Raw genomic sequence first — 20,699 nt, forward strand, 5'->3', positions numbered from 1 at the left:
ACACAGTCAGAAAAACACAAATCAAATGAACATTTTACCAAATAGAGTAAAAAAAAAAAATCTTCATCAGAGCCAGCAGTCCTTCACACACGGCTATGCTGAGAGAGGGCCGCTGCAGACGGGCTAACGTTAGCCCTGGCTGCTGCAGACAAGCTAACTTTAGCCCTGGCTGCTGCAGACGAGCTAACGTTATCCCTGGCTGCTGCAGACGGGCTAACGTTAGTTCTGGCTGCTGCAGACGAGCTAACGTTAGCCCTGGCTGCTGCAGGCGGGCAAACGTTAGCCCTGGCTGCTGCAGACGGGCTAACGTTAGCCCTGGCTGCTGCAGACGAGCTAACGTTAGCCCTGGCTGCTGCAGGCGGGCTAACGTTAGCCCTGGCTGCTGCAGACGAGCTAACGTTATCCCTGGCTGCTGCAGACGGGCTAACGTTAGTTCTGGCTGCTGCAGACGAGCTAACGTTATCCCTGGCTGCTGCAGACGGGCTAACGTTAGCCCTGGCTGCTGCAGACGGGCTAACGTTAGCCCTGGCTGCTGCAGGCGGGCTAACGTTAGCCCTGGCTGCTGCAGACGAGCTAACGTTAGCCCTGGCTGCTGCAGACGAGCTAACGTTAGCCCTGGCTGCTGCAGACGAGCTAACGTTAGCCCTGGCTGCTGCAGACGGGCTAACGTTAGCCCTGGCTGCTGCAGACGAGCTAAAGTTAGCCCTGGCTGCTGCAGGCGGGCTAACGTTAGCCCTGGCTGCTGCAGACGAGCTAAAGTTAGCCCTGGCTGCTGCAGACGGGCTAACGTTAGCCCTGGCTGCCATTACCCTCCAAGCTCCGCTGGTTACTAAACTCAGAAAAAAAAATAAAAAATGACGCATTAAATCAGTAAATGGGCCATATAGTGACGCTTCAAAGTATTATATCTTCCCATCAAATGATCTTAAAACATACTTTTATTGAGCAACAGCAGCAGAAAAGAGAACTTTCAATGGAGCGCTCCAATAGAAGCTGTGTGCTGCCGCAGTGCATGCTGGGACAGCGGTCAATCTCAAGAACGGACAAGTCAGCTCTGATGCATGCTGGGTAAAGGAGGACTTTGTCCGTTCTCGGCCTGCTGTTCTTGTGAATAGGAACAGTGCTAGGGCTGAGGCTGATGACGTTTCACCACAACGCACAAGAACACATAGTGAGAAACGGCCCTAGATTCAACCTGAAAAGTGAAAAAAAATTTATCCCAAGAGGGATTGGACTTGTGGGCTGGTTATCGTCACCCAGCAGTTTGTCACACCGAGCTTTCTGCCTAATATTGAAGCGTGGTCTGCGCTGTTATTCCATGCCACAACGCCAGAGGGCCAATCAGGAACTAGCTGTGGGTCTAGATACGGTCGAGGCGGTGAGGAAGTGGGGGCAAGTTTGTGCGACAACGGAGGGACATGAGGGCCAAAAAGAGCGGGGATCCAGGTGGGAAAAGGGTCCCAGCGTTCTCGCGCACCTCGCTCTGCTAGCTGCTCCATCTTCACCTGTCGTTTTCCACAATGGCGGTAAGACAAACAAAACCAGCCGGTAAGGAACCAAACAGGAAATACGCATAGAGTAGAGCGGATGTAGACTGACCAATCAGAGGCCTCCTGTCTGCGATCACCTACAATTTGGCCAGACAGCCTGGTTTCTGAGCATAAACCAGACGATAGATATGGGCGGGATAGTTCAAGTGGTACGTAACCCGTGTCGTAAACAGGAAGCCTGGGTTTGTATCCCGGCTGGGGGAATGAGCTGCCAGTGGGGGTCCTTAGGCAAGGACCCGCTTTGGGGAGTAGCGGCCTGCTGGTTGTGGTACTGCACTTGGAATCCTGAGGTTCTGAGTTCAAGCTCCCACAGACCAAGACCTAAACCTAAACCCACACTGCTCCCCACTGAAGAAAAAAAAAGATGGCACTTAGAACCTTTTCTGTGGAGTATTCTCTAGAATTTAGAGTTTGTCTTCGACCACATCGAGCTTCACTGGGCCGCATGGTCGGGCTCTTAAGTAGCTGCTTTATATGTCGGCATCTGACTTTCTGGTAGTTCTGTGGTTCTGCCAGTAGATGGCACCTCACCTGTTTAGGATCGCTCATCGCACCCCCTGCTGAAATGCTATTTATGCTCAGAGAGAACGACTGTCACGATGAATATGACCTTATTAATAAGGATCAAGTGTTTTGTGAATTCTGCGCGTTAAAGAACCTCTATAGATGAAGCCGTCAGTTTGACTCTCTCCTCTCTAGAACCTCTCCTCGTCTCTGACCCGTTTCTCTCCTCTACAGAAAGGACCGGAGACCAAAAAATCAGAGATTCTGGTTCTGGATCCAAAGAGGAGTAACGCCATCAACATCGGTTTGACCGTCCTGCCTGCCGTCCACGTCATCAAGGGCGCCATCCTCAGCTTCGATGAGTTCGCCATCAGCAAGGAGGGGATCGAGGTGCTTCCCGTCTTCTCGTGGATCAGAACATCTGACCCGAGCGTGACGGACCTGGATCTTCATGCCGTCTCTCTCTCTGTCCTGAGCAGAAGATCCTGACCATGGTTCCCACTGAGGAGGAGAAGCAGAAGATCCAGGAGGCTCAGATGACCAATCCTGACGTCCCCCTGGGAACAGCAGAGCAGTTCCTCCTTACCTTGGCCTCCATCACTGCCTTGACCCCCCGCCTGCAGCTCTGGTCTTTCAAACTGAATTATGAGGTGCTGGAGAAGGTGAGCGATCCGACCGATCCACAAAGTCTTCGTCATGGAGATCTGTTTTTTTTTTTCTGAGATCTAGAAGAAAAGGAGCCTCAGAGCTTAGGTCGGCTCTATGTCGCCCCCTGCAGGAGATCGCAGAGCCGCTGTTTGACCTGAAGCTGGGCATGGAGCAGCTGGCGTCCAACCAGACCTTCAGGAGGATCCTGGCGACTCTCCTCGCCATCGGAAACTTCCTGAACAGCAGCAATGTAAGGAAAACGCCGCCAATCAGATACACATGAGAAGATCCCGACGTTACGGCCGTTAAATTAATTGATACTTCGATATAATCGATTCTAGAGAATTCAATTAATAAAAACTTTCAGCAGAATCTCCACACCATAAAAATCTGGAAGTTTTGCTAAAATGTCAAGTAAAGGCAGAAAAAAAACATGCAAATCTTTTAAAGGAGAAGTCCGGTCAGCGAGGAATAATCGATGGATCGTTATTTATACGTAAAACTAAAACGTTCGCGGTGATTTAATGCATTAAGCGTTAATCAGTAAAAAACTAAAAATGATCATTTCCATTCCGATCACTGAGTCTGGGAGCGGCCATCTTTGCCCAAATATAGTAGCCCAAATACAGTAGCCCCTCCCTCCTGCCATCTTCCAGCAGTGACGTCACGGTGCGGTAAGCCTAGCGCCATTCTCCCCGCTTTCCAAGCTAAATCAATGGGAACTACTAGACACATCTGCAATCAACAACAATTATTGAAGATTTCCAGAGGACTTCACCATTGAAATTCACCAGAGCTATAGTGAAACTGACAATGCCCACGTGCATGGCAGCTGGATGCTGGAATACATCGGGGAAAAGTGAAAAAAAGAGTTATTCCACCTTTCTGATTCCTGATCCTCCACGGACGGGTTGGTCGTTGGATCGCCAACTTGAAGAGGGAGGATTTGCCATCGAACTTCTGGCCAGAGAAAAAACCCGTAATATGTAGCCAACATTTGGAAGAAGAATGTTTTCAAGATGACTTGGATAATAGCGCGTTGTGACAAACACCAGATACAGCACTGGGACTTGATCAACAGCCGATACCGCACCGTGACGTCACTAACCAGTAGGTGGCAGTAGTGTTCTTTGACAAACATGGATGCCTCCAGTAAAGCACATTCACATGAAAATTACTCTGAATTAAAAACACTGATCATTTATTGAACAGGATGGAATCATTTAATGTTTAAAGAACTTTCAGACGTTTGAATTCTGAATATGAACGACTTTTCCTTTAACCAACAAGATAAAACCAAAACTTCATCAAGGAAACTTCTGAAGGCGGCGCTACATGCTAAGCTAACACCACAATCTATTTCAGTAAAGCTCCCAGTTTCTATGACCACTGAAACCTTCCAGGCAACCTAAGCTAACGCCGGGGGGGGGATTTACAATTAGCCAAAACTAAGCAGTCGCCTAGGGCCCACGTTCCTGGGGGCCCCATAAAGCTTGGTTTACATGTATGGTTAATACAACTATTCCTTATTTGTGCACATTAATTATGCACTCAGTGTCCACCATATTGGATCAGTCCATTTGCTGCACATGTTCAGACAGCAGCAAACCATTTGAAAACAAACTGCGGTAAGTCTTTAGTCGCTATATTTAGCCACTTTTCAGACCCCTCTAGCACTTTGATTTCTAAAAAGCTCCTAGCGCCAAATCTAGAGACTTTTTTCTGCTACTGGAGACTTTGGAGACAACATCTAAAAGCAGCGAACTCTGCTCTCCAGAGCGAGTAGATTGGTAACCCCGCCTCCTGCTCTCCTCTATCTTGTCTGCTGTCATGATTCATGCAGCTATTATTTCATCCAAATGAAAAATGGAGAACAGATAAGCAGATCATGGCTTGTCTACAGTGAAAAGAAGGACTGGGTTATTTACTTTGGCCTTTTTGGAAACACAGGAAGGAGCAATCAGCTAAGTGAGCTTAGTGCTTGGAAAAAATCTTTCATTCCTTTAGAGACAGCATGAAAAGTCAGCTGAGTACAAAACATAGAGAGGAAAACAAGAAGAAAAGGGACAAGAAGAGAGGGACACAACCTAGAACAGATAATGGATGTCTATTCTATTAACATTTATCTATCTGGAGAATGGGGATGTTTTATGTCTTCTCTTCAGGGGCCCCCTGCCTGTCTTTGCCTAGGGCCCCATATTTCCTAAAGCCGCCCTGGCTAACGCTAGCTGTTATTAGCTGGAAGGACAGCCTGATGGCTGCGGTGGGAATCAGATCAGCTGACGGCTCAGTCAAACGCACTCATCCGTTTTTAATAGTGACGTTATTAAATGCTAATGTGGCTAATAAAACACGTTCTGGTGCAGCCTGGCTGTAGCTGACTACTGGAGCGGGAATAAAACCTCCTGCTTTAATCACTAAAGAAATGATGAAGCTAAATGAGCAGAAAGTCAAATGAAGCAAACGATCCACATTTATTTTTGGTAAATGGGAGACAGAGCATCACGTTTTGGGAGAAAAGGATCCATAATTCATCCATCAGTCGTAAAATTTATCAGGAGCTAATTGACGGGTAAATGGAAGTAAACAGTGGACCATTAAACAAAAGCAAATATAATAAAATAATAGTTATTGAATCAGCTTCATGGTTCCATACGTGATATTAACACTTTGACTGTTTCTCTAAAGGAAGACCAAAACCTACGGAGGGCTGGAACTGCCACAATCAGAATTAAAAGCAGTAATATAAACCTATCCCAGTTAGAAAACAGATTTAAAACTAAAAGGTGATATTTATAAATCTACCTGCTGCCGGCCGGTTAGCGGCTTTTACATTCGACTCTCCAGGAGAAAAGCGGTGTCCTCCATGTTGCTTCTGAGTTCAGCACCAACAGACTGAGTGACCTTCGCTCTCCTTTTTCTTCTTCTATTATATTTTATTTTTTCAGCTTGGATCTAAGAAACGTAATGCTAAGAAACTCTAACCAACTGTTCTTATTGGTCCAGAAATGTGTCAGTTTATAATAACCAGAGGTAACTAGATATATATTGTTTTACCCATAAAAATATATAAAACTATAGAAATTTGGTGGTTTTGAAAAGTTGTTTTTATGAAAAGCTTTATGTAACTTTGTCCTTTGAAGAATATTCATTGTATTTAGAGAAAATCTTTTATTTTTTTCCAGATTTTTCCTGATATAGTAGGTTTGAATCCGACCTGTGGTCCTTTGCCGCATGCCCCCCCTCTCTCGTACCCCCTTTCCTGTCAGCCCATTGTACAAAAAAAATCTCAAGATGCATACAAGCAGCCTTGTAGTGATTTATTTGCTTTAATTTTCATTTTTCAGTTTCAATATTCCAGAGAGTTGGCCGTCCTTGTTTATGTCGTCCTAAAAGTGAATTTAATGTTGATCAAACTCTAAATATTTTTAAATATTCTTTTTTTCTCTTAACTAAAAAATGAATTTCCCTAGAAAGAAAATTGCTACGGTATTAAAATGGTACTGAATGTTTTTCCTAGCATCAATATCAGGTTAACATTTTACTGTCATGCCAAACCGGATCCGACGCAGCAGTTCTGGGAACAGGGGCGAATTTAGGAAATTTGGGGCCTTAGGCAAAGACAGGCAGAGGCCCCTCTGAATGGAGAAAACGACATAAAACAGACCCATTATACAGATAGAGAAATTTTAATAGACATCCATTATTTGTTCTACCTTTTGTCCATCTATTATCCATTTTCTTACCGTTTTCCTTCATGTTTTCTTTTGTCCCATTTTCTTTTCATATTGGCGGTGTACTCAGCTGACTTTTCATGCTGTCTCTAAAGGAATGAAAGATTTTTTCCAAGCACTAAGCTCACTTAGCTGATTGCTCCTTCCTGTGTTTCCAAAAAGGCCAAAGTAAATAACCCAGTCCTTCTTTTCACTGTAGACAAGCCATGATCTGCTTATCTGTTCTCCATTTTTCATTTGGATGAAATAATAGCTGCATGAATCATGACAGCAGACAAGATAGAGGAGAGCAGGAGGCGGGGTTACCAATCTACTCGCTCTGGAGAGCAGAGTTCGCTGCTTTTAGATGTTGTCTCCAAAGTCTCCAGTAGCAGAAAAAAGTCTCTAGATTTGGCGCTAGGAGCTTTTTAGAAATCAAAGTGCTAGAGGGGTCTGAAAAGTGGCTAAATATAGCGACTAAAGCGCTAAGTTGGCAACACTGCTCTTTGCATGGTTTGTTTTCAAATGGTTTGCTGCTGTCTGTTTGGACCTTTCTGAACATGTGCAGCAAATGGACTGATCCAATATGGTGGACACTGAAGGGGGGGGCTGAGACACACTTAATATTATCAGCGTTCTGATGGCATTTTAAGGAAAGGATTTTTAGCAAAAACATAATGTGTGCAAATAAATAATAGCTGTATTAACCATAAATGTAAACAGTTTTATGCCAAAGGCAACTGCCTAGTTTTGCCTAATAGTAAAGCCGGCCCTGGCGGGGCCCCCGATCTGCCCATATTTTCTTTCCTTACTTTTTCTTTTTAATTTCATTCGCGATCTAAAGTAGCCGAAGGTAGAAAACAATCATTGTCAGTCTTGAAGGTAAGCACTGCCATCTAAGACAGACTGAACTCTGCTATTTAACAAGGAGACACTAAAAGTCTCAGTGCTTTTTATTCTTTTTATTAAAGGAATAGTCCACCCAAAACATGATTAGCCTTCATTTTCTACTCACCCCCATGCTGAACAACACTCTGGAGTACTTTTTTGATATCTCAAATGCATCTGGAGATCTGGGAGGCTTCTTGCTGTCTGCTGACATTCAAATAATGGAGGTCTATGGCGCCCGAGGCAGAAAGGTCCATAAAAGTCCACAAAAAACGTGTCAATATTCCTCCATACTGCTCGTCCAATGTATTCCATTCAGCGTCTGCTCTGCCGATAATGCAAGCGTAGAAGAAGAAATGTGCTGTTTACCTGTGCAAAGAAAGAAACAACGAAAGAAAAATGTCTGAGGACTTCAGTGTTGAGGAAGAGCATGAGTTCTTTGCCGAGCTGAATGCGCACTTTCATCTGGTTTGGTCTGCCGCGGTTTCCGTAGACTCGTGAACGCGCTTTCAGGAAATCCTATACACTACTGTTTATGCTCTAAAAACATTCTAAATGACTTCGTTTCGAGTAAATTCTGGACGCTACCCACTCAGGACACTTGGAATACATTGGACGAGCAGTATGGAGGAATATTGACACGTTTTTTGTGGACTTTTATGGACCTTTCTGCCTCGGGCGCCATAGACCTCCATTATTTGAATGTCAGCAGACAGCAAGAAGCCTCCCAGATCTCCAGATGCATTTGAGATATCAAAAAAGTACTCCAGAGTGTTGTTCAGCATGGGGGTGAGTAGAAAATGAAGGCTAATCATGTTTTGGGTGTACTATTCCTTTAAGATCTGAGGGCATCAAGAACAAATGGAACATCTTAAAGTCGTAGGGGAATCACATTTAAATGTCGAATCATTCTGGCTTAAACATGTATATAAATGTTCTCTTTATCAGACCAGATTGTCGCAAAATTTAGAAAATTCCTTTAAAAAAAATCCTGTCTTAAAATCTGTTTCTTTTTTCCCGTTATCTTCTGCAGGCCAGTTAGTTCTACGTCAGCCTGAACACCTAAATTCAGCTAATCATATATCAACGGTCATCTGTCAATCAAATGTTTTCGTCATAGCATCTTGATTCTTATGTCGCAGCTAATATACGCAACGGTTGAAACCAGAATCCTTTCCTTTCCCATTGAGTTGCGTCCCAGTGTTCACGGGGATGGACGTCTGTGTCTTCGGCAGGCGTAGAGCTAACAGAACTGGCAGCGTTGCGAGGCAAGGGCTCAAACATGTACGGCTGGAAGCCTTCTACACCAAACCAAGCTTCTGCCGCCCTGGCGTCCTCTTCCACAACATCTTCGTCCCCGCTTTCCTCCTCTAAATAAAAAATGGATGACGGAGGAGACTCATCCACGACCTTCGACCCTAAACTCTCCTCCTCTTGCATGTTTCCTCTGTCCATAGCGTTCCTTGACAGCGTCGTTTCTAAGTCACCAATTTAGTGCTACTTGGTCCCAATGGAATTTCCCATTGGGAACCTGCTAGCACTAAGATGCTAACTGGTTAGCAAGATGCTTCCGACAAACCGGCCACAACCAAACCTGCTTGCGATCCTTCCTTCACAACAATCCCGCCCCCTTGATAAACGACCAATCACATTCACTTTATTCACTGGTGTAAAGTCGGGCACCATTCAGGAGAATTCGGAAATGCAGCGGTTGGAACAGCCGCTTCCTTACGACTTTAAAAATGACTTTCGTAGAGGTTTTAGACACTGATTCAGAAGCTCTGACGGGCGCAGGGCCCGAGCTGATCTGGTTTCTACACCAGCTGCAGCTCTGACCTTCATCTGTTCCAGGCTAAAGGCTTCGAGTTGAGTTACCTAGAGAAGGTGGTGGAGGTGAAGGACACGGTTCATCGTCACTCTCTGCTGCATCACACCTGCAGCCTGGTGATGGAGAATTACCCAGAATCCTCTGACGTCTACTCGGAGATCCCCGCCATCACCCGATCCGCTAAGGTACCAGTTTTTTCATCTACATTGTCTCGTCTTCCTCTGTCCCCGTCCTCACCGCTCCAAATTTTCTTACAGGTGGATTTTGACCTGCTGGCGGAGAACCTGCTACAGCTGGAGCGGCGCAGCAAAGCATCATGGGACAACCTGAAGGTGATGGTCAAACATGAAACCAAGACGGCGCTGATGAACAAGATGACGGATTTCCTGAAGGACTGCAGGCACAGAATCGAGATTCTGAAGGTCGTCCACAGACGCGTCATCCACAGGTAACTGCTTTGTTCTGATCAGCCAGACCCAGAGGAGGCCTGTGGACTGACTCCTCCTCCTCCTCCTGCTGTAGGTTCCACTCCTTCCTGCTGTTCCTGGGTCAGCCAACCTCCTCCGTCCGAGACATCAAGGTCACCAGTTTCTGTCGGATCATCAGCGAGTTTGCTCTGGAATACAGAACCACCAGAGAACGCGTCCTGACCATCAAACGGAAACGAGCCCTCCACCGGGAACGCACCAAGACCAGAGGAAAGATGATCACCGAGGTAACGGCCCCTGGGGGGGTGGGGGGGTTACCACAAAGATTTTACCTTTGAAAAATAGAAAATTACCAAAAACCAGTCAAACGTTTACTAAGTTATCACCCCAGTATATTCATATAAATCCCAACAACAAAAAACATTATGAGAGCACTTTATAAAAGCAAAACATCATTTTATGTACAGGTTAATTTTTGAGCATAAATGTTGCCCTTCTGAGGCTGTGAAGGAAAATCTGTTTATTGCATGGACCAATATGGCGTCACAAACCTAAAAAAATAAAGTACCAGTTTAATAATGGAGAAGCTATTAGTCAGCTTTATGTTTTTTTAATATATAAAAACCATTTATTTTCTGAGAATGTGTTTATTTATGAGCAACTATGTAAATTAACAAACATGTAGAAAAAATAGACTATATTCTATTATTTTTTATGTGAATCCCAGATTGTTCATTCTTCTTTGCCTTTTCTAGAAAATGCTTTAAATCAGTCCTAGCTGTCTTTATCCAGGCTGGATCTGATCCTGACCTTTGAAAAAGGAGGCAGGGAAGCAGAATAAAGCCTTAGCCTCACTGCACGCAGTTAGCCTCGCTGCAGGCAGTTAGCCTCGCTGCAGGCAGTTAGCCTCACTGCACGCAGTTAGCCTCGCTGCAGGTATTTAGCCTCGCTGCAGGTATTTAGCCTCGCTGCAGGTATTTAGCCTCGCTGCACGCAGTTAGCCTCGCTGCACGCAGTTAGCCTCGCTGCACGTATTTAGCCTCGCTGCAGGTATTTAGCCTCGCTGCACGCAGTTAGCCTCGCTGCAGGCAATTAGCCTCGCTGCAGGCAATTAGCCTCGCTGCAGGCAGTTAGCCTCGCTGCAGGCAGTTAGCCTCGCTGCAGGCAGTTAGCCTCGCTGCAGGCAGTTAGCCTCGCTGCAGGCAGTTAGCCGCGCTGCAGGCAGTTAGCCTCGCTGCAGGCAGTTAGCCTCGCTGCAGGCAGTTAGCCTCGCTGCAGGCAGTTAGCCTCGCTGCAGGCAGTTAGCCTCCCTGCAGGCAGTTAGCCTCGCTGCAGGCAGTTAGAGCCTCGCTGCAGGCAGTTAGAGCCTCGCTGCAGGCAGTTAGAGCCTCGCTGCAGGCAGTTAGAGCCTCGCTGCAGGCAGTTAGAGCCTCGCTGCAGGCAGTTAGCGCCTCGCTGCAGGCAGTTAGAGCCTCGCTGCAGGCAGTTAGAGCCTCGCTGCAGGCAGTTAGCGCCTCGCTGCAGGCAGTTAGCTTCGCTGCAGGCAGTTAGAGCCTCCCTGCAGGCAGTTAGCGCCTCGCTGCAGGCAGTTAGAGCCTCGCTGCAGGCAGTTAGAGCCTCGCTGCAGGCAGTTAGCGCCTCGCTGCAGGCAGTTAGCGCCTCGCTGCAGGCAGTTAGCGCCTCGCTGCAGGCAGTTAGCGCCTCGCTGCAGGCAGTTAGCGCCTCGCTGCAGGCAGTTAGCGCCTCGCTGCACGCAGTTAGCGCCTCGCTGCAGGCAGTTAGCGCCTCGCTGCAGGCAGTTAGCCGCGCTGCAGGCAGTTAGCCTCGCTGCAGGCAGTTAGCCGCGCTGCACGCATTTAGCCGCGCTGCAGGCAGTTAGCCTCGCTGCAGGCAGTTAGCCTCGCTGCAGGCAGTTAGCCTCGCTGCAGGCAGTTAGCCTCGCTGCAGGCAGTTAGCCTCCCTGCAGGCAGTTAGAGCCTCGCTGCAGGCAGTTAGAGCCTCGCTGCAGGCAGTTAGAGCCTCGCTGCAGGCAGTTAGAGCCTCGCTGCAGGCAGTTAGAGCCTCGCTGCAGGCAGTTAGAGCCTCGCTGCAGGCAGTTAGCGCCTCGCTGCAGGCAGTTAGCGCCTCGCTGCAGGCAGTTAGCGCCTCGCTGCAGGCAGTTAGCGCCTCGCTGCAGGCAGTTAGCGCCTCGCTGCACGCAGTTAGCGCCTCGCTGCAGGCAGTTAGAGCCTCGCTGCAGGCAGTTAGAGCCTCGCTGCAGGCAGTTAGAGCCTCGCTGCAGGCAGTTAGAGCCTCGCTGCAGGCAGTTAGCGCCTCGCTGCAGGCAGTTAGCCCCTTGCTGCAGGCAGTTAGCCGCGCTGCAGGCAGTTAGCCTCGCTGCAGGCAGTTAGCCTCGCTGCAGGCAGTTAGCCTCGCTGCAGGCAGTTAGCCTCGCTGCAGGCAGTTAGCCTCGCTGCAGGCAGTTAGCCTCCCTGCAGGCAGTTAGCCTCCCTGCAGGCAGTTAGCCTCCCTGCAGGCAGTTAGAGCCTCGCTGCAGGCAGTTAGAGCCTCGCTGCAGGCAGTTAGAGCCTCGCTGCAGGCAGTTAGAGCCTCGCTGCAGGCAGTTAGAGCCTCGCTGCAGGCAGTTAGAGCCTCGCTGCAGGCAGTTAGAGCCTCGCTGCAGGCAGTTAGAGCCTCGCTGCAGGCAGTTAGCGCCTCGCTGCAGGCAGTTAGAGCCTCGCTGCAGGCAGTTAGCGCCTCGCTGCAGGCAGTTAGCTTCGCTGCAGGCAGTTAGAGCCTCCCTGCAGGCAGTTAGCGCCTCGCTGCAGGCAGTTAGAGCCTCGCTGCAGGCAGTTAGAGCCTCGCTGCAGGCAGTTAGCGCCTCGCTGCAGGCAGTTAGCGCCTCGCTGCAGGCAGTTAGCGCCTCGCTGCAGGCAGTTAGCGCCTCGCTGCAGGCAGTTAGCGCCTCGCTGCAGGCAGTTAGCGCCTCGCTGCACGCAGTTAGCGCCTCGCTGCAGGCAGTTAGCGCCTCGCTGCAGGCAGTTAGCGCCTCGCTGCAGGCAGTTAGCCGCACTGCAGGCAGTTAGCCTCGCTGCAGGCAGTTAGCCGCGCTGCACGCAGTTAGCCGCGCTGCAGGCAGTTAGCCTCGCTGCAGGCAGTTAGCCTCGCTGCAGGCAGTTAGCCTCGCTGCAGGCAGTTAGCCTCGCTGCAGGCAGTTAGCCTCCCTGCAGGCAGTTAGAGCCTCGCTGCAGGCAGTTAGAGCCTCGCTGCAGGCAGTTAGAGCCTCGCTGCAGGCAGTTAGAGCCTCGCTGCAGGCAGTTAGCGCCTCGCTGCAGGCAGTTAGCCCCTCGCTGCAGGCAGTTAGCCTCGCTGCAGGCAGTTAGAGCCTCCCTGCAGGCAGTTAGCGCCTCGCTGCAGGCAGTTAGCGCCTCGCTGCAGGCAGTTAGAGCCTCGCTGCAGGCAGTTAGCGCCTCGCTGCAGGCAGTTAGCGCCTCGCTGCAGGCAGTTAGCGCCTCGCTGCAGGCAGTTAGAGCCTCGCTGCAGGCAGTTAGAGCCTCGCTGCAGGCAGTTAGCCTCGCTGCAGGCAGTTAGCCTCGCTGCAGGCAGTTAGCCTCGCTGCAGGCAGTAAGCCTCGCTGCAGGCAGTAAGCCTCGCTGCAGGCAGTAAGCCTCGCTGCAGGCAGTTAGCCTCGCTGCAGGCAGTTAGCCTCGCTGCAGGCAGTTAGCCTCGCTGCAGGCAGTTAGCCTCGCTGCAGGCAGTTAGCCTCGCTGCAGGCAGTGCAACTGATATATCTATCAGTGTTACTCTGATTCATTCCTGATGAAAACAAAGATTAAACCTAATAAGACGTTTAAGATTAACCTTGACTTCAGCTTCCAAGGAGTCCTAGAGTTCACCCCCAAACTCTGCAGTATCCCGGCAACCACACAGTAACTGCGTTTCCATTAACCATCAAATTGCACAAAAAATTATCGTTTTTTTTTACGCTTCAGTGAGGTGATTTATTCATTTTTTCGTCAAACTTAAATCCTTATTTCGCATCACGAGTCATGTAATCCTGAACTGAACCGCCACGGGCAGCCATATTGGTACTCCCAATAGAGTGGCGCCATAGAAATGCCTACATGTGCAGCATTTGGCTGCAAAAGCAAGCAGTTTTCTGGCTGTGGGAAGACGCTCCACAGCTAATTTCACTGTCAGCGGCCGTACTAACCACGTAAATCCATAAATATGCTAATGTATCGTACAGTTTAGTTAGCAGCCTAACATTAGTCTGGCTACCTTAGACCGACTCCAATATATTATTTCTATAGCTCCAATTCACATCATGTCATCTCAGGTCACTTTCCAGTTCAACCAGATCATCCAGTCAGATTGATTCAAAGTTTTCTATCTAAGGAAAACCAGCTGATTGCATCGACTCATTGACTCTTCAGCAATCCCTCACACTAAGCCTAAAGATTTTTCATTTGGTGGATTTTGACGATGATCTTTGTCAGAGAGCTGCTCTCATTTCTGCTGTAGGGATGGATGTTCTGATCTTACTTTCCTGTCTACCTCAGATGGAAAAGTTTTCGGGAGCGGTGCCTCGTGAGGACAGCCCCTCTCCCGTCTCCACGGCAGCAGAACCGGGTTCCGATCAGGAAGAGGAGCACGAGAACATGAAGAACATGCTGATCAGCGACAACAGCCTGACTGTAAACCCCCGAGGCCTGAGGCGATCCAGAGCAGTTCGCAGTAAGAACTCTGAGCCGCATGGTTCTGCTCAGAATCCAGTCAGAACAAGCTGCTCTCTGATTGGTTCTGAAAAAAACCCAAACGAAAAAGATGGAGCCACAGTCTCCAACAGCTTCTTATGTTGTGGATGGAAAGAAGTTCTGGTTCTGCTGCTCTGTCAGCTGAGCAGGTTCTTCTCGTGGTCCTTAGGTACCACAAGAACAGGCCTCAGAACCAAGGAGTCATCTGGAGGCCCAGAAGAAGCTTTATTCCTGGTTCTGACTGGTTTAATGTAGTTCTAAAGATCCTCTTCCTGGTTCTGCTCCTGGTTAACGTTCTGGTTCTGATGTCCAGGTCTGAGTCCGAGGATTAGTACGCCCAACATGTCCGCCGCCAGAGAGGACGGGACCGTCTCCCAGGACGACGCCACCGATGACATCATGGATCGGCTGGTGAAGTCCGTGACCCGGAACCCGACAAACAGAACCGCCAGCCCGAAGAGCCGTAAACGGGCCCGCCTCAACAGGAAGTCCTGTAAGTCGATGTTCCTCAGATCTGGGTTCAGATAATTGATCTTCTCTGCCTCAGAGGTTCCTGCTGTGGTTCTGCTGTGACCCGACTGGACCCATAAAATGGGACCGATCAGGTAGAGCAGCTGTAGGTGTTCTGGAGAAATCAAAGATGGCGCCTGTTGATGGCGCTCCAGTTACACAGACCAGCAGGAGTCAGAACTAGAACCTTTAAGGCGCAGCGGCTCTGCATTCGCTGAGGTCCGATGGATCGACTTCCTTTGGTACCAGAAGAAGACGAGACGTCTTCTAGAACCTTCCCGGTTCAGGTTCTGTTTGATGGCAAACAGCAGCTGTGTGTCCAAAACCTCTGATATCAGATCCCTTAGTTCACTTCCTCACCAAATCCCAGATGATCTGATGACCTTCAGGACAGAGAGGTGGAGGACGCACTGAAACCTGGCTGCTGCTCCGCATTCCTCTGCTTTTCTAATCATAGTCACTAGTTAATGACTCAACTTTCCTGTTATCAGAAGCTCTCTGAGGTCAGAAGGAGCCGAGCTGCAGCCTCCCTGATCTTCTCCTCCATCTGAGGATCTGAGCTTTAGCAGAAGTTTCTCCTCCAGAACTTTCATGAACAGCTGCTGTAATAAACCAGGAACCGACTAAACGGTTTCATTCTTTAGAAAAGAAGAGATGGACGTTCTCCTTGTTCTAACCAGGTTCAGTTTTACCGGATCTGATCCGTTTCTCTCTTGGTTTGCAGTGAGGAGGACTCTGAAGAACGGTCTCGGTCCAGACGGGATCCAGGCTCTGGATCTTTACAACAACAAGCCAGGAGACAAAGTCTGACCCAGGAAGGTCGTCAGGAGGAGCCTCTGCAGCATTTTAACCCAGCAGCAGCTTCCTCACTGATCTGAGCTCCAGGCAGCAGAACCGTTGGGATGCCATCAGAACCCTGAGCCGGTACCGCTCATCAGAAGGTCCGGACCTTCTTATCGTCTGATCTCCTGCTGCAGTGTTTGTAGATGAACCTTCAGAGCAGCTGAACGCCGACAGAAGCTCAGAATGTTCTGATCCTGCTGCTGATAACCAGACAGAACACCTTGATTTATCACAGCTGCTGCCGACGCCAGGATTTACCTGCCGGGTCGACGGTTCCGATCCGGTTTAACGACCGGAGGCAGAACCTGAATACGGATCAGAAGCAGGATTTATTCAGATAAACTGATGGTTGCTGTTTCACTCCAGAACCTCCTGCTGAACCAGTTCTGCTCTGAGGTCCCGGTCCGTCTGTTCTGTTCGGTTCTGTCTGTGTTGCATAACTTCTCTACGGTTTGGAACCGTCACTCAAACATCACGGATGATCTCCCACCTTCGCTGAACGGTTGATGACCTCTGAGCTGCGGCGCCTCAGATGAGGACGTTCCGGGTCACATGGTACCAAACGGGCTCCTGCCTCCAGGTGTGTGGATGGGAGTTCACTGCTTTTAGACTTTGAGGTTTTCTCCTTCCTCCCAGAGATGAGGACCTTGAAGATGTTTTAGCTGTGGTTGATTGTGTTTCTGCTGTTATCAATAAAGGTTTCAATAAATAAGAAGTTTGATGGTTCTGGTTTTTTTAAGAGACGCCTGAGGAAGCCCAGTTGGGTTGTTCCTCAGGTGCGGCATCCTGGTCCCCAGTTCCTCTAGGAGGAGGTCAGAGTTCTGCTCGTCATCAGGTTCCTCAGAAACATCATGATGAGACGTGGAACATCTGAAAGCTGGAGATTAGAGGCGGGACATCTGGGTCCGTCTGAGAACCCATTCAGTTTGTTTATATGGCGCCAAATCACAACACGTCGTCTCAGGGCAAGACATGATCCTCGTGACGATTTTTCGCTTTGATTTTGTGGTCGGCTCTCCACTCATGCTTGTAGCGACAGTGGAGAGGAAAAACTCCCTTTGAACAGGAAGAAACCTCCAGCAGAACCAGGCTCAGTGTGGGCGGCCATCTGCTGAGGCCCACTGGGGTTCAAGGAGACAGAAGCAGACATAGAAAAAGAAGCATAGATACAAAAGGCAACTGTCAACCAGCTCCACAGGCGGCCCCGTCCAGGAAACACACAGCCAGGCAGACGAGCTCCGAGCCAGCTCCCATGTCAGAGGATGAAGAGAGCACATCCAGTTAGTCACAGTCAGAGAAACAGGACTACACTGGAAAACAGGCCAAGCTCCAACATCTAGAAACAAAGGTGTTGATGGCAACAACTGATATTGTAATCTAAGATAGTCACAGCTAAACTGGAACAAACCAGATGAAGCTACTTGACAAATACTGCAGAATGGGAGAATAGAGATAGAAGGATGAAAAGGGCTCTATGTCCTCCAGCAGTCTAAGCCTATAGCAGCATCACTATATAAAATAGTTCAGTAAAACCTGAATATTGTGGATATTATATAATAAAGATAGAGACACAATGGGGCAAATGTGAAACGCCTGTCGGGACTGAAATTCTCCCCCCAGATTGGGCTGTTAACGCTCTACCTCCACCTACCTCTCTACTCACCCACTGACTAAACTATCTGCCTCCCAATCTACTTTTTGAAATTCTAGGAACCACTAGTAAACCTGCAGACTGAGAGTGAACTGATTTAGGATTGGTTTTTAGGGCTTTACATGTGAGGAGGATGGGCTGTTCAGTGTGTAGCACTGCTGCCTTGCAGCAAGAAGGTTCCAGGTTTGATTCCTGGCCCAGGATCTTTCTCCATGTTCTCTCTGAGCATGAGTGGGTTCTCTCTGGGTACTCCGGCTTCCTCCCACAGTCCAAAAACCTTAGGTGTGTGCGTGAAGGGTTATTTGTCTCTTTGTTGCCCTGCGATGAACCCCGCCTCTCACCCATAGACCGCTGGAGATAGACAACAGCACCCCTAGTGACCCCGCTTGGGATAAGCATGACGGAAAATGGATGGATGGATTTCCCAACCAGGTCAGACTTCTGTCCTGAGCTCCGCCGCTCTGATGAATAGAAACAGAAGTGGACTTTGGTCAGAACCCTTCTGGAAGCTAATAGGAACTTTATTAAATCATTAATGGCCCCGCTTTTCTTCTCCATGATAAATCCTCTGCCTTAATCTCCACCCTGATGTCCTCCTGTGACCTGAACCTTCTGCAGATCCTCCTCTTCATCCATGGACCTTCTCTTTGGTCCTCCTCTCCTCTGCCTCACCACCGTCTCTCTGGAGATGATCATCAGAGAGTTTCTGCAGAGCTTCGCCTCCTAAGGAGGTGCTGATACTGGATCCAAATCCAAACCAGTGCGGTTCTGGTGGCTCGTTTTGGGGTAATACGTTCCACACCCAGCAGCTCACAGAACCAACAGCCTGAATGGTCACTCTATGCAGAGGAGGATCTATCTGGAGGTCGACCTGCAGAACAGAGGAGCTGCTTCTTTATTCCACAGGTTCTCCACCAGTCCAGCTTCTCCAGAAGCGTCCAAAGTTAGTGCAAGTTTTTTTAAATACCAGTATAAAAACAAAAAAACTGGTAAGAGCAAAGATTGAACTTATAAAAACAGTTTTTGCACAAAGAAATGGGGTTAATTTCCTTTAGCTCACTATGATGGTAGAACAGAACAAAAGCAGTCTAGTTTTGTTCCAACTTTAAATGTCAGGATCATAACGGAACAGAAGTCCTGCTTCTACGGCTGAGAGCTTTTAGAGTTCTGATATCAACTTAATTAAAGTGAAACTAAACATAATCAGCACTGAAATGTAAAATCTATTAAAGACGGAATAAATGGTGAATGTCTGTAATTCTTCTCCATCATCTGATCCGTCTCTCAGCCTCCTGCTCTTCATGTTTTCTATAATCTAAGGCTGGACAGATTATCCTCTTTATTCCCTGTTTTGTTCCAGATGTTACATCATATTATCTTTATTTATCCAAATGAGCCAGTTTGGAAAACTTAAAATAAAGATATTTGTGTTCAAATGAAGGGAGTAAAACTCAGAACTAGAAATACTGAGCAAAGCTACTGAATAGACGTGGGAGCGTCTCTCCAGGGGCAGAGCTTCTAGATGTTCCGGTTCTGATCGTCCAGAAGGACGTTTGGGTCAGAAACAGGAGAGTTTTTAATCTGCTCATCGTGTTTCGCTGTAATCTGGTCTGAAGGTCTCTGAGTCGGAGCAAAGTGGAGGAACATCAGAGCTCCTGCTTCAGCAATCACTGACAGAAGGTTCAAGGACCCAAATATCCCACAGCTTCTACTTCTTTTATCTCCTGACCTTTAGCTGCTGTACAAGAACTTATCTGCTGTTTTGGGTCGGCTGATTATGAAACGGATCCAAGGTGAAGTTTCGCTTAGAAAGGAGCAGCTTCTGCTGAGGCAGGGGCGGATTTAGGAAATATGGGGCCCCAGGCGAAGACAGGCAGGGGGCCCTTTGAATGGAGAACACATAAACAGCCCCATTCTCCAGATAGAGAAATGTTAATAGAATAGACATCCATTATCTGTTCTAGGTTGTGTCCCTCTCTTCTTGTCCCTTTTCTTCTTGTTTTCCTCTCTATGTTTTGTACTCAGCTGACTTTTCATGCTGTCTCTAAAGGAATGAAAGATTTTTTCCAAGCACTAAGCTCACTTAGCTGATTGCTCCTTCCTGTGTTTCCAAAAAGGCCAAAGTAAATAACCCAGTCCTTCTTTTCACTGTAGACAAGCCATGATCTGCTTATCTGTTCTCCATTTTTCATTTGGATGAAATAATAGCTGCATGAATCATGACAGCAGACAAGATAGAGGAGAGCAGGAGGCGGGGTTACCAATCTACTGGCTCTGGAGAGCAGAGTTCGCTGCTTTTAGATGTTGTCTCCAAAGTCTCCAGTAGCAGAAAAAAGTCTCTAGATTTGGCGCTAGGAGCTTTTTAGAAATCAAAGTGCTAGAGGGGTCTGAAAAGTGGCTAAATATAGCGACTAAAGCGCTAAGTTGGCAACACTGCTCTTTGCATGGTTTGTTTTCAAATGGTTTGCTGCTGTCTGTTTGGACCTTTCTGAACATGTGCAGCAAATGGACTGATCCAATATGGTGGACACTGAAGGGGGGGGGCGCGATGAGACACATTTAATATTATCAGAATAAGGATTTTTAGCAAAAACATAATTAATGTGCAGAAATAAGGAATAGTTGTATTAACCATACATGGAAACAGTGTTTTATGGGGCCCCCAGGAACTTTGGGCCCTAGTCAACTGCTTGGTATTGCCTAATGGTAAAATCCTCCCTGCTGCTTCGTACTGAGAAGGTCACATGGAGGAGGAGAACCCAGGAACCTGGTAAAGTCCTGGCAGCAGCTGACAAGAATCTGGAATTTATCCAGCTTTCTCTGAAGGTTCTTCTTGGTTACGTCTTAATTCTGGAATAAAATAATTTCAGCTTTAATCTGAGAGGATGAAGCTTCATCAGACACTCTGAGGAGGAAACCGAAGCTCTGACCTTAGTGAAGAGGTGTGGTTGACCCTGTCGCTAGGGGCAACACTGTCTTCTAAGAGCTGTGATTGGTTGATGGGTTAGAAGATGCAAACAATAACTGTTCTCCTGAGTGGTATTTCATAAAGCTGTTTACAGTGTCCTGATTGTTTGCATCATCTAGTTCAGAGATCTGCAACCCGGGGCTCTAATTAGCTTAGTTTAAAAATGACTGAGAACCAGATTTTATTTTAGATATTTTAGATTTCAGGTCTTTTTTTCTATAAATGTTTTGAACTGAATTTGTGTGAAAGAATAACCCTAAAGCAGGGCTCACCAGCCTGTTTAAGGCTGAGGGCTACTTGATGGCTACTGAGTCATAAGATGGACAACCAGTACTGACCGGTGAACAAGAGGGGGCAGCGTTCACCTGAACTTCACCCATAAAAACACATTTTCATTGTTAAATTTAAAATTCTAATTTTCTTTTGAATATT

The 20,699-nt window shown here is 47.9% G+C and overlaps 1 protein-coding gene across 9 annotated transcripts in view; it reads left to right on the forward strand.

The window, feature by feature from the left end:
- The window catches only part of fhod1 (formin homology 2 domain containing 1), a 56,721-nt gene extending 40,358 nt beyond the window's left edge, over window positions 1-16,363 (forward strand). For all 9 annotated transcript variants that reach the window (XM_038267417.1, XM_038267421.1, XM_038267419.1 and 6 more), the window contains 9 exons: window positions 2,289-2,444; window positions 2,534-2,716; window positions 2,833-2,952; window positions 9,155-9,316; window positions 9,389-9,579; window positions 9,654-9,846; window positions 14,101-14,275; window positions 14,609-14,788; window positions 15,530-16,363. In XM_038267417.1, coding sequence (XP_038123345.1) covers window positions 2,289-2,444; window positions 2,534-2,716; window positions 2,833-2,952; window positions 9,155-9,316; window positions 9,389-9,579; window positions 9,654-9,846; window positions 14,101-14,275; window positions 14,609-14,788; window positions 15,530-15,615 — 1,446 coding nt within the window. In that variant the 3' untranslated portion in view covers window positions 15,616-16,363. The remainder of the gene's footprint in view (window positions 1-2,288; window positions 2,445-2,533; window positions 2,717-2,832; window positions 2,953-9,154; window positions 9,317-9,388; window positions 9,580-9,653; window positions 9,847-14,100; window positions 14,276-14,608; window positions 14,789-15,529) is intronic.
- Window positions 16,364-20,699: the final 4,336 nt, after the last annotated feature.

This window comes from Cyprinodon tularosa, unplaced genomic scaffold (assembly GCF_016077235.1).
Source record: "Cyprinodon tularosa strain WSP-4 unplaced genomic scaffold, ASM1607723v1 ctg672, whole genome shotgun sequence".
In the NCBI taxonomy this organism is placed as follows: domain Eukaryota; kingdom Metazoa; phylum Chordata; class Actinopteri; order Cyprinodontiformes; family Cyprinodontidae; genus Cyprinodon; species Cyprinodon tularosa.